The sequence below is a fragment of the Scyliorhinus torazame genome, chromosome 9, assembly GCF_047496885.1.
Source record: "Scyliorhinus torazame isolate Kashiwa2021f chromosome 9, sScyTor2.1, whole genome shotgun sequence".
NCBI lineage: Eukaryota > Metazoa > Chordata > Chondrichthyes > Carcharhiniformes > Scyliorhinidae > Scyliorhinus > Scyliorhinus torazame.
Window position 1 is genome coordinate 151,234,464 of NC_092715.1, and position 13,879 is coordinate 151,248,342.

General features: G+C 48.0%; 1 protein-coding gene across 6 annotated transcripts in view; it reads left to right on the plus strand.

Moving 5' to 3' along the window:
- Positions 1 to 13,879, plus strand: part of cep78 (centrosomal protein 78) — a 152,506-nt gene that overhangs the window by 62,016 nt on the left and 76,611 nt on the right. For 5 of the 6 annotated variants that reach the window (XM_072516631.1, XM_072516633.1, XM_072516632.1 and 2 more), the window contains exon 7: positions 3,234 to 3,347. The exons of the other annotated variant lie outside the window; for it this stretch is intronic. In XM_072516631.1, the coding sequence (XP_072372732.1) occupies positions 3,234 to 3,347 (114 nt within the window). The remainder of the gene's footprint in view (positions 1 to 3,233; positions 3,348 to 13,879) is intronic. 6 annotated transcript variants of the gene reach the window in all.

Genomic DNA, 13,879 nt, shown 5'->3' on the forward strand with positions numbered 1-13,879 from the left:
CATTGGTTGAATGTCCAGAATTCAGGGGAAGGAGTCAAGACAATGGATTGGGAACACGAAGTTCAAAAATGGAGCGCACAGAAATGCAGTGCCAGTTCAGATAGCACATCGGATAGTGAACAGGTCCGCAGGGAAAGGTCGAGAACTATTGAAAGGACATCCCACAGCAGAAGGGAAAGGTCAAGCAGTAACAGTACAGAACAAGATACTAGGTGGGAGAGGGGACGTAGTTTATCAAGATCTCGGAACATGAGTAAGACTACAAATACTAATAGGAGTAGAAGCCCACATGCACGTGAGATTTTGGTGGCTTACAATAAATTAGATGAGAAGATTATCAAATATCAAAGATGCCAAACAGCAAGAACTGCATAGTTGGAGTGAATTTGGGGCATACACTGAGGTACCGGATAGGGTACAAAGAGCTCTATCCCACAGATGGATTTGCACGGAAAAGGTTCTTCCGGATGGAACTTATAAGGCAAAGGCCAGGCTTGTGACAAGGGGATTTGAAGAAACCTTAGAAGATCAGGATTTCAGGGTAGATTCATCTACGGCAGGAAAGGTTATTTTAAAGAGGATCTTGGCTCTATTAGCCACAAAGGCATGGGAATGCAAATCTATAGATATAGAAGCTACCTTTTTGCAAGGGCATCAGCTCCAGAAAGACATTTTTCTCTGGCCTCCTAAAGAAGCAGCTAACACAGAAGGGATATTCTGGAAGTTGAACAAATGTGTATTTGGATTGAATGATGCGCCTAGAGTCTGGTACTTTTCGGTAAGGTCAGTTTTGTTATAGTTAGGCTGTTGCCAGTTGAAAGCAGATCCGGCAATGTTTTACTGGCACTATAAAGGCAATCTTTCTGGCATCCTTATGATGCATGTCGATGATTTTTTTGTGGGGTAGGACTAGTGATTTTGAAGCTATTGTAATCTCTGGTTTGAGGAAAAGATTCAGGGTTGGAAGTCAGGCTTCCGGTGCATTTAAATATATTGGACTGCAAATTGGACAGACTAAGTTAGGGGCAACTTTACGTCAGCAATCTTATTTGGAAAGCATCAGCTCAATAGCAATTAGTCGTGGCTGGGTTTCACAAAAAGACGCAATGGTTTCAAAGATGGAAAAAGAGCAACTGTGAAGTTTAATTGGGCAACTGAATTGGTTCGGTAGACACTAGACCGGATGTGAGTTTTGATGTCTTAGAGTTGAGTACAAAAATGAATGATCCCAAAGTGGAAGACATAATAAAGCGTTGGTCAAACTAAAAATGCAGGAGTGTGTTTTGAGGTTCCCGGTTTTAGGTGACCATAGGCACTTGAAACTCATAGTTTATAGTGATGCGTCCTATGCAAATTTATGTGATGGGGTTTCAAGCGCAGGAGGTTTTATAATTTTCCTTTTGGGGAACAATGATAAATATTGCCCTCTTGTGTGCGAAACAAAGAAAATACGGAGAGTGTTCAAAAGCACTTTGGCTGCTGAGACGTTAAGCCTTGTAGAGGTGGTGGATATGGCCTTTTATATATCTCAGATATTGACAGAAATTTGGGGATTAGGGGATTTGGGTAATATACCTATTGAATGTCACATTGACAATAAATCTCTGTGGGACAATGTGCACTCTACAAAAAGTGTCAATGAAAAAAGGTTAAGGGTAGACATCGCAAGTTTGAAGCAGATGTGGGACAGAGGGGAGATAGCAAAAATTAAATGGGTCGACAGTAGCTATCAATTGTCAAGACTGTTTTACAAAAAGAGGGGCTAGCTCACAGAAACTTTTGGATATTGGTAATGAAGGACGCCTGTTTCAGTGACTTTTTCTTTCTTCCAAAAAAAATGAAAATAAAAAGAAGGGGGGAAATTGCATGTGTGTTTTTTGAGTTTCTTGTAATTTTGTTTTCACCTAATTATTTGTTTTTCTCCAAGGGGAGACTGTTAAGTAATGGGTTAAGAGACATTCCAATTAGTTGTTTCATTTAAGTTAAGTATCCAATAATTGACACTGATATGTAAAGAGGCTTCAGGTGGCCTTTGTGTCAGTTGATGCAAAGATATGGTTTTGTGCAGAGTCTGTTAAAGTGAAATAAAGGTGTTTGTAAAAGGATCAGTACCTTTGACTCTTTATATAACAGCAGCAAAACGTTTGACACTCGCCATCCCAGCAATGCTCCCGTTCCCCCTCGCCAGCCCAAAAATGCTCAAAGTCTTTATATATTTTTATCTCTCAAAAACTCTTCTGCTTGGTACCACATGGTGGGTTCATGATTAAGGTCAGAACATATGGAGCTCAGGGGCTGGTAGCAGGATGAATAGCATTCTCGCTACAAAGCAGTGTCTAGGTTAAAGGTAATAACTCAGGCTGGAAAATTTTGGTGAAGATGTTCAACAAAGATGAGTGATTAGACCACTATTGTTAATTTGCATAAAGGATTTGGACCTCAAGTATTACTGAAAAGTTGAAAGACTATTGAAAGAATGCCAAGTGGACTGCAATACAATTACGAGATGGCACATTTTGGTAGGAACAATAAGGAGAATACATAATTCTTGGAAAATAAGTGTTTAAATGAGGTGGGGGCAGAAGATTTTGGGGTTTAGATAGACAAGCAAATGAAGCACTGGATTTGGTTCCTAGAGAAATTGAATTGAAAAACAGGGAAGTTATTCTAAACGTGTATAGAACCTGAGAGTATTTGAACAATTCTGGCCTCCATATTATAAAAAAGATAGAGAAGCATTGAAGAATATGCAAACTAGATTAACCTCAGTGCAGGTATCAGGAAAGATCAAACAGGCTGGATCTCTTTTCTCTAGAAAAGGGGATGACCTGAAGATTGTTAAAGGGTTTGATGGCGTAAATGTAGGGGTGATGTTCACTTGCAACTGAGACCAGAATTTAGGGGCTTTAAATATAAGAAGGTTACTTAGAAATCCAGCAGTGGATTCAGTAGACCAGTTAGAATGTGTAACATGCTGCCACAAGGAGCAATTGAGGCAAGTAGCATAGATGCATTGAGGTGAAAGGTAGATAAGTACATCGGAAAGGAAAAGAAAGATATGATAATAAGGTCAAATGAAGAAGGGTGGGAGGAGGCTTTTATTTTTGGTGCATAACCATAAAACATGGATCCATTGGGTCAAATACCTATTTCAGCGTATTGTAAATCTTGTAGTTGGAAAAAGTTGACTTAATTGTTGCTTGATATTTTTTTGAAATTATTTTTTATTACAGCCCTTGATTTGCAGCAGTGTGGAATCTCTGATAAAGGAGCCAAAGCTTTGCTTGATACCTTGCAGACCAGTAGTATGTTAATTGTTTTGGATGTCAGAAAAAACCCATTAATCGGTGAGTTTGATATCAGAAGTTGTCTTCGTGTGCTTGTATACCTTTCTTTTGTGTTTTAAGAAGTAAATTTTTCATGTGCCTGAATGCACCTTGTTATTTGGCCATGGTTTTGGTGGGGATGGTAGATGCTGAGTATTCGGCAATTGTTGTTCCAGACCATGGCCCACACTGGGTGGATTTATGGATGAGCAAGGATGGGGGGGAGGGGGTCAGCGCTCGCAATGGAGATTGGATGTGGGACTGTTAGCGGATGAGGGGGAGTGCGGGCGAGTGAGGGAGGCCATCCAGAATTATTTGGAGATAAATGATGCAGGGGAAGTTTCGGCAACAACGGTATGGGAAGCACTGAAGGCAGTGTTTAGGGGGGAGCTAATTTTGATACAGGCTCGTAGGGAGAAGGTGGAGCGGGCAGAGATTTATGGCTGGTCAGGGAGATACTCCAGGTGGACAGAAGGTATTCTGAAGCTCCTGGAGGCGGGACTGTTGAAGGAGCGGCAGAAGCTGCAGATGGAATTTGGTCCACAGGGAAGGCGATGGGGCAGCTGAGGAAGGTGAGGGGGCGGTATTTGTGTATGGGGAGAAGGCCAGTAGGATGTTAGCACACAAGCTAAGGAAAAGGGAGGTGGCCAGGGAGATAGGAAGAGTGAAGGACAGAGGGGGAAACATGGTCTTGGACCCAGCGGGGGTGAATGGGGTGTTCAAGGAGTTTTACAATCGGCTGTATAAGTTGGAGCCCCATGCTGGGATTGGAAGGGTTGAAGTTTCCGAAGGTGGATGAACGGTTGGTGGAGGGGTTGGGAGCCCCGATCGGGATTGCAGAAGTAGTAGAGGGATTGAAGACCATGCAGTTGGGCAAGGCCCCAGGACCGGATGGCTACCCAGTGGAATTTTACAAGAAGTTTTCTGGGATGCTGGGCCCGCTGCTGGTGAGGGCATTTAATGAGGCAAGGGAGCGGGGTGGCACAAGCTTCGTTTTCATTGATCCTGAAGCGGGAGAAGGACCCAGATCAATGTGGGTCATACAGACAAATCTCACAACTGAATGTCGATGCTAAATTGCTGGCCAAGATTTTGGTCTCGAGGACAGAGGACGGTGTTCCCGGGTTGATAGGGGAAGACCAGACGGGGTTTGTTCAAGGCAGGCAGCTAACGGCCAATGTTAGAAGGTTCCTGAATGTGATCATGATGCCCTCCGAGGGGAGGGAGGCGGAGGTGGTGGTTGCTGTGGACGCGGAGAAGGCCTTCGACCGGGTGGAATAGAATTATTTGTGGGAGGCCCTGGGAAAGTTTGGATTTGGGCAGGGTTTTGTTGACTGAGTTCGGTTGCTGTATCAGGCATCGGTGACCAGTGTGCAGACGAACCGGGTGAGTTCGGACTACTTTAGACTGCACCGGGGGACATGGCAATGATGTCCCCTCTCCTCACTGTTGTTTGCCTTGGCTATGGAGCCATTGGCAATGACGCTGAGAGCGCAGGGGAATGGATGGCTAGTCCGGGGGTGGGGGTGGGTTGGGGTGGACACAGGGTCTCGTTATATGCAGATGACCTACTCCTTTATGATTCTGACCCATTAGGGGGGATGGGATGGATAATGTGGATCTTAGGGAAATGTGGCCAGTTCTCGGGGTACAAACTGAATATGGGTAAAAGCGAGGCTTTTGTGATCCAGGTGAGGGTGCAGGAGAGGACATTTTCGGAGATGGGACATGCTCCCATTGTCACTGGTGGGGACAGACCGTAAAAATGAGGGTCCTCCCGAGATTTGTGTTTGTTTTCCACTGCCTCCCTATTTTTATACCAAAGGCCTTTTTAAAGCGGGTGAATAGTGTGATATCTGGGTTTGTGTGGGCGGGTAAAACCCCGTGAGTAAGCAAAGTACTGTTGGAACGGAGCCGAGGGTGGGAGGGCTGGCACTGCTAAACTTTAGGAACTACTGCTGGGCGGCAAATATAAGCCGTGATTAGGAAGCGGGTAGTGGGGGAGGGGTCGTTGTGGGAGCGGGTGGAGGCGGTCTCATGTAAGGGCACAAGTTTGGGAGCATTGGTAATGGCTCCCCTGTCGTTTTCGCCGGCCCGGTACTCCACAAGCCCAGTGGTAGTGGCGGCCCTGAGAGTTTGGGGACAGTGGCAGAAGCATATGGGAGTGGAGGGTGCGTCGGTGTGGGCTCCAATTTATGGTAATGGTTTGTCCCAGGGGGGTTTCGGATGTGGCAGAGAGCAGGGATTGAGTGGCTGGGTGATCTGTTTATTTTTGGGAGCTTTCCCTGTTTGGGGGATTTGGAGGAGAAGTTTGAATTGCCGGGAGGGAATGGGTTTCGGTATCTGCAGGTAAAGGATTTTGTGCGACGGCAGGTTTTGACATTTCTGCTTTTACCGCCACAGGGGATACAGAACAGGGTAGTTTCTAGAATGGGGGTGGGGTGGGGAAGGTATAGTGGATCTGCCAGAGGGAATCGAGGGCAGGGACCCAACCAACTATGTGGCCCAAATGCTGGGCAACCAAGTTGGGAGGGACAGCTTCCCCAAACCGCCGGAGATTGACAGGGCTCACCGGTTACTCTGACCAAAGTCCAAGGCCGGGGAGCAACTGAGACTGATAATAGCCAAGCTGCACAGGTACCAGGACCAGGAAAGGATCCTTCGCTGGTCTCGACAGACGAAGGCATGCATATTTGATTTTGATGTGATTTATTGTCACATGTACCAACGTACAGTGAGAAGTATTTTTCTGCGGCCGAGGGAGCGTGCACACTATGTACATAGTAGACAAAAAGAATAATCAACAGAGTACATTGACAAATGGTACATCGACAAACAGTGACTGGTTAGAGATTGGAAAAGGGGCCAAACAAAGCAAATACATGAGCAAGAGCAGCATAGGGCGTCGTGAATAGTGTTCTTACAGGGAACAGATCAGTCCGAGGGGGAGTCGTTGAGGAGTCTTGTAGCTGTGGGGAAGAAGCAGTTCCTATGTCTGGATGTGCGGGTCTTCAGACTTCTGTACCTTCTGCCTGATGGAAGAGTCTGGAAGAAAGCAATGCCTGGGTGGGAGGGGTCTCTGATAATGCTGTCTTCCTTCCTGGCAGACGGGAAGTGTATACAGAATCAATGTGAGGGTGGCAAGCTTCTGTGATGTGTTAGGCTGAGTTCACCACACTTGGACCGAGCAGTTGCCATACCAAGCTGTGATGCAGCCGGATAGGATGCTCTCTATGCAATTGGGGGGGACTTAAAATCAGAATCTACCAAGACATTGGGGCGGAACTGGCAAAGTGCAGGGTGGAATTTAATTATGCAAAATCAGCCCTATACAAGTACAAATTCTGGGTGCTATTTCCAGCTAGGCTCTGGGCAACATATCAGGTCAAAGAACATTATTTTAATGCCCCTGCAGAGTAGGCCAGGTTCATCCGCAAGAACAGACGGGCAGCAAGAGAGGCAGTGGTGAGGAAGGCACAGAGGAGGCGAAAGAAATCAATGGACAATTTTGTGCGGGAATGCACCACCTCATTATGAGCAGGGGAACCAGCTCATAGGACAGAAGGGGCGAGGGCAGCAGAGCGCATGAGGATGATGAGGAGGAGGGGATAGAAGGGACACCATCAGTGTGGGCGTCGGGGGGGGGGTTAAATCTACCCTGGGAGGGGGGGGCACAAAAAAAGACTTCGGGATAGTCACCTGGAAGGTCAGGGGACTCATAGGCCCAGTAAAAAGATCCAGAGTCATCGCCCACCTGAAAGGTATGAAAGCTGACATAGTCTTCCTCCAAGAGACACACCTGAGGGAGAAGGTCCGACTGCAGATAAGGAAGGGCTGGATGGGATAAACCTACCATTTCTGCTACGTGACGAGAGCCAGGGGGCTAGCCATATTGATAAGTAAGAGGACAGTATTTATGGCAAGGAAGACGGTTACGGACCAACAGGAAACAATGTGTCATGGTCAGTGGTGTTCCTATACGGGACACCAGTAATCCTCGTTAAGGTGTATGCTCCCAACTGGGACAACACCGAATTTGTAAAGAAGACCATGGTGGAAATCCCCGACATAGACATACACCGATTGATCATGGGAGGAGACTTGTGTACAGGACCCACTGACGGACAGGTCGAACCCCAGAACATGGAAAACGACAGGCATGGCTGGGGAACTGGGAACGTTTATGGATGGAACAGATGGGGGCGGTTCTTGCACTCGGTGAAAAGGAATTCTTGTTTTTCTCGCCAGTATACAGGGTCTATAGCTGCATCAACTTCTTTGTAGTGGGGAAATCGGTGCTTCCAGAGATAGCAAGAGTGAAATATTCCGCGATTGTAATAGTTGACCACGCTCCACATGGAGGTTGGACACGACCTTCTTGGCCGACAAAGTCTTCTGCCAAAAGACGCCACGGACCATAAGCGAGTACGTTACTAACAACTGGAATTGTGAAGTCTCACCTTGCACGTTATGGGAGGCACTGAAGGCTGTGATTAGGGGAGAGCGCTTTGGGCTCTGGACAGGGTTCACCTCATGGGTGACTCCTGTACAGCACCCCCAAGTCAAGCGTACGGACCAATGCCACCAGCTCTCAATACCTCCAGCTTCACAAAGGCACAAGACAGGGATGCCCGCTGTCCCCACTCTTGTTCGCCCTGGCAATCGAGCTGCTGGCGATCGCTGTGAGAGCGGAAAAATGCTGGAAGGAATCTGAAGAGGAGGCAGAGAGCAGTCTCGCTTTATGCGGATGACCTGCTCGACTACATCTCGGATCCACAAAGCGGCATGAAAGGAAGCATGCAGCTCCTGGGAGAGTTCAGAGCCTTCTCGGGCTACAAACTCAACCTGGACAAAAGCGAAGTATTCCCGGTGAACCCGAGAGGGGGAGGGGCAGAACTAGAAGGACTACCATTTAAACTAGCCCAAACAAATTCCACTACCTAGGGATCCATATTGACCACGACAGGACACGGATCCACAAGTGGAACCTGACCAGTCTGGCAGAGGAAGTAAAAAAGGACCTACAGAGATGGCATACATTCCTGCTCTCCCTGGCGGGGAGGGTAGAGACAATCAAGATGAACGTACTGCCCAGGTTCCTCTTCCTGTTCAGGTCCATACCGATCTACATCCCCAAGGCCTTTGCATTCAATAGACACTCCAAAAATCGCCACTTCTGGACTCGGTGCCACCCTCGTTTTTAGTACCGTGGACATGATATTTGCAAATCCCTGCCAGAATCCATGCCCAAAACATGTGGACATGGTTTGCGGGCCCTCCTGCACACCTCACACACCTGACCTCCACCCCAAAAAACCTGCTCATCCGGGCCACCGTCATGTGTGCCCGGTGGACCACCTTGAATTGTATCAGGCTGAGCCTGGCACATGATGAGGACGTGTTGACTCTGCTCAGAACATCCTCCCACAGGTCCGCCTCTAACTCCTTACCCAGCTCACCTTCCCATTTACGTTTTATCTCACCTTTCTGGGTTTCCTCCCACTCCATAAGTTCTTTATAGATTTTCGTCATCTATGTTATCGTTGAGGGTGAGGCTATGTTTTAGTTCGATTGTGCAGGCTAAATTCACAAAAGTGCCTATTATGTTGTCTTGTCGGGGAGACCTACCTGATGTGCACAGGTATCAACACATCCCCGTCACTGGAAGACCTCCATGAATTAGCAGTTTCACAGTAATACATAGTTTAATTTTTAAAAAAATGTTTATTCAAGTTTTCCAACAAAATATTTGACGAATCCCCCCCTCCCCAATAACAGAAGATAAAAGAAACGCAAACACAACAATTGAACATTGTACAAAACATTTACATTGGGTTCCCCCTTGTACAATAGCCCCCCCCCCATATGACATTTAAAGGTACTCGTAGGGAAGCCCCCCCCACCCTAGGGTTGCTGCTGCTGCTGACCTTCTAACGCTCCGCGAGATAGTCTAGGAACAGTTGCCACCGCCTGAAGAACCCTTGCACAGACCCTCGTAAGGCAAACTTTATCCTCTCCAGCTTAATGAACTCTGCCATATCATTTATCCAGGCTTCCACACTGGGGGGCTTCGCGTCGTTCCATAATAACAAGATCCTCCGCTGGGCTACCAGGGACGCAAAGGCCAGGATACCGGCCTCTTTCGCCTCCTGCACTCCTGGCTCGTCCGTTACCCCAAATAATGCCAACCCCCAACTCGGCTTGACCTGGACTTTCACCACCTTGGACATAGTCCTCGCAAGACCCCTCCAAAAACCCTCCAGTGCTGGGCACGACCAGAACATGTGGACGTGATTTGCCGGGCTCCCCGAGCACCTCCCACACCTGTCCTTCACCCCAAAGAACCTACTCATCCTCGCCCCTGTCATATGCGCTCTGTGAACAACCTTGAATTGTATTAAGCTGAGCCTGGCGCAAGAGGAGGAAGAATTAACCTTACTCAGGGCATCAGCCCACAGACCCTCATCTATCTCCTCCCCAAGCTCCTCCTCCCACTTGCCCTTTAGCTCCTCTACCGCGGCCTCCTCCTCGTCTTTCAGCTCCTGGCAGATCGCCGAGACCCTGACCTCTCCAACCCATACACCCGAAATCACCCTGTCCTGAGTCCCCTGTGCCGGGAGCAGCGGAAATTCCCTCACCTGCTGTCTCACAAACACCCTCACTTGCATATACCTAAAAGCATTCCCCTGGGGTAACCCAAACTTCTTCTCCAGCGCCCCATGGTTCGCAAACGTCCCATCTATGCCCAGGTCCCCTATTCTCCTAATCCCTGCCCGATGCCAGCTCCGAAATCCCCCATCCATCCTTCCCGTGACGAACCGATGATTCTCCCGAATCGGGGACCCAACCGAGGCTCCCACCTCGCCCCTGTGTCGCCTCCACTGCCCCCAGATCTTCACGTTGCTGCCACCACAGGGCCCGTGGTGTACCTTGTCGGCGAGAGCGGCAGCGGTGCCGTCACCAGCGCCCTCAGGCTCGTGCCCACACATAGAACATAGAACATAGAACAATACAGCGCAGTACAGGCCCTTCGGCCCACGATGTTGCACCGAAACAAAAGCCATCCAACCTACACTATGCCATTATCATCCATATGTTTATCCAATAAACTTTTAAATGCCCTCAATGTTGGCGAGTTCACCACTGTAGCAGGTAGGGCATTCCACGGCCTCACTGCTCTTTGCGTAAAGAACCTACCTCTGACCTCTGTCCTATATCTATTACCCCTCAGTTTAAAGTTATGTCCCCTCGTGCCAGCCATTTCCATCCGCGGGAGAAGGCTCTCACTGTCCACCCTATCCAACCCCCTGATCATTTTGTATGCCTCTATTAAGTCTCCTCTTAACCTTCTTCTCTCCAACGAAAACAACCTCAAGTCCATCAGCCTTTCCTCATAAGATTTTCCCTCCATACCAGGCAACATCCTGGTAAATCTCCTCTGCACCCGCTCCAAAGCCTCCACGTCCTTCCTATAATGCGGTGACCAGAACTGTACGCAATACTCCAAATGCGGCCGTACCAGAGTTCTGTACAGCTGCAACATGACCTCCCGACTCCGGAACTCAATCCCTCTACCAATAAAGGCCAACACTCCATAGGCCTTCTTCACAACCCTATCAACCTGGGTGGCAACTTTCAGGGATCTATGTACATGGACACCTAGATCCCTCTGCTCATCCACACTTTCAAGAACTTTACCATTAGCCAAATATTCCGCATTCCTGTTATTCCTTCCAAAGTGAATCACCTCACACTTCTCTACATTAAACTCCATTTGCCACCTCTCGGCCCAGCTCTGCAGCTTATCTATATCCCTCTGTAATCTGCTACATCCTTCCACACTATCGACAACACCACCGACTTTAGTATCGTCTGCAAATTTACTCACCCACCCTTCTGCGCCTTCCTCTAGGTCATTGATAAAAATGACAAACAGCAACGGCCGCAGAACAGATCCTTGTGGTACTCCACTTGTGACTGTACTCCATTCTGAACATTTCCCATCAACCACCACCCTCTGTCTTCTTTCAGCTAGCCAATTTCTGATCCACATCTCTAAATCACCCTCAATCCCCAGCCTCCGTATTTTTTGCAATAGCCTACCGTGGGGAACCTTATCAAACGCTTTGCTGAAATCCATATACACCACATCAACTGCTCTACCCTCGTCTACCTGTTCAGTCACCTTCTCAAAGAACTCAATAAGGTTTGTGAGGCATGACCTACCCTTCACAAAGCCATGCTGACTATCCCTGATCATATTATTCCTATCTAGATGATTATAAATCTTGTCTCTTATAATCCCCTCCAAGACTTTACCCACTACAGACGTGAGGCTCACCGGCCTATAGTTGCCGGGGTTGTCTCTGCTCCCCTTTTTGAACAAAGGGACCACATTTGCTGTCCTCCAGTCCTCTGGCACTATTCCTGTAGCCAATGATGACATAAAAATCAAAGCCAAAGGTCCAGCAATCTCTTCCCTGGCCTCCCATAGAATCCTAGGATAAATCCCATCAGGTCCCGGGGACTTATCTATTTTCAGCCTGTCCAGAATTGCCAACACCTCTTCCCTACGTACCTCAATGCCATCTATTCTATTAGCCTGGGGCTCAGCATTCTCCTCCACAACATTATCTTTTTCCTGAGTGAATACTGACGAAAAATATTCATTTAGTATCTCGCCTATCTCTTCAGACTCCACACACAACTTCCCATCCCTGTCCTTGACTGGTCCTACTCTTTCCCTAGTCATTCGCTTATTCCTGACATACCAAGAGAAAGCTTTTGGGTTTTCCTTGATCCTTCCTGCCAAATACTTCTCATGTCCCCTCCTTGCTCGTCTTAGCTCTCTCTTTAGATCCTTCCTCGCTACCTTGTAACTATCCATCGCCCCAACCGAAACTTCACACTTCATCTTCACATAGGCCTCCTTCTTCCTCTTAACAAGAGATTCCACTTCCTTGGTAAACCACGGTTCCCTCGCTCGACGCCTTCCTCCCTGTCTGACCGGTACATACTTATCAAGAACACGCAGTAGCTGATCCTTGAACAAGCCCCACTTATCCAGTGTGCCCAACACTTGCAGCCTACTTCTCCACCTTATCCCCCCCAAGTCACGTCTAATGGCATCATAATTGCCCTTCCCCCAGCTATAACTCTTGCCCTGCGGTGTATACTTATCCCTTTCCATCATTAACGTAAACGTCACCGAATTGTGGTCACTGTCCCCAAAGTGCTCTCCTACCTCCAAATCCAACACCTGGCCTGGTTCATTACCCAAAACCAAATCCAACGTGGCCTCGCCTCTTGTTGGCCTGTCAACATATTGTTTCAGGAAACCCTCCTGCACACACTGTACAAAAAACGACCCATCTATTGTACTCGAACTATATCTTTTCCAGTCAATATTTGGAAAGTTAAAATCTCCCATAATAACTACCCTGTTACTTTCGCTCATATCCAGAATCATCTTCGCCATCCTTTCCTCTACATCCCTAGAACTATTAGGAGGCCTATAAAAAACTCCCAACAGGGTGACCTCTCCTTTCCTGTTTCTAACTTCAGCCCATACTACCTCGGCAGAAGAGTCCCCATCTAGCATCCTCTCCGCCACCGTAATACTGCTCTTGACTAGCAGCGCCACACCTCCCCCTCTTTTGCCTCCTTCTCTGAGCTTACTAAAACACCTAAACCCCGGAACCTGCAACATCCATTCCTGTCCCTGCTCTATCCATGTCTCCGAAATGGCCACAACATCGAAGTCCCAGGTACCAACCCACGCTGCCAGTTCCCCTACCTTGTTTCGTATACTCCTGGCATTGAAGTAGACACACTTCAAACCATCTACCTGAACACTGGCCCCCTCCTGCGATGTCAAATCTGTGCTCCTGACCTCTATACTCTCATTCTCCCTTACCCTAAAACTACAATCCAGGTTCCCATGCCCCTGCTGCATTAGTTTAAACCCCCCCAAAGAGCACTAACAAATCTCCCCCCCAGGATATTTGTGCCCCTCAGGTTCAGATGTAGACCATCCTGTCTGTAGAGGTCCCACCTTCCCCAGAAAGAGCCCCAGTTATCCAAAAATCTGAATCCCTCCCGCCTGCACCATCCCTGTAGCCACATCAACTGCTCTATCCTCTACCCACAGGACGCCATCTCCAACCTCTTCCACGCCGCCCCCTCTCCCTCCATTACCCACTTACGGATCATCGCCACATTGGCTGCCCAATAGTATCCGCATAGATTCAGCAGAGCCAGCCCCCCCCTGTCCCTACCCCGCTCCAGAAACACCCTCTTTACTCTCGGGATCTTATTTGCCCACACGAAACCCATGATGCTCCTGCTTACCCGTTTGAAAAAGGCCTTGGGAATCATAATGGGAAGGCATTGGAACACAATTAGAAACCTCGGGAGGACCACCATTTTAACCGACTGTACCCTCCTGCCAACGAGAGTGGCAGCACATCCCATCTTTTAAAATCCTCCTCCATCTGCTCCACCAAACGCGTCAAATTGAGTTTGTGCAGGGTCCCCCAACTCCCAGCCACCTG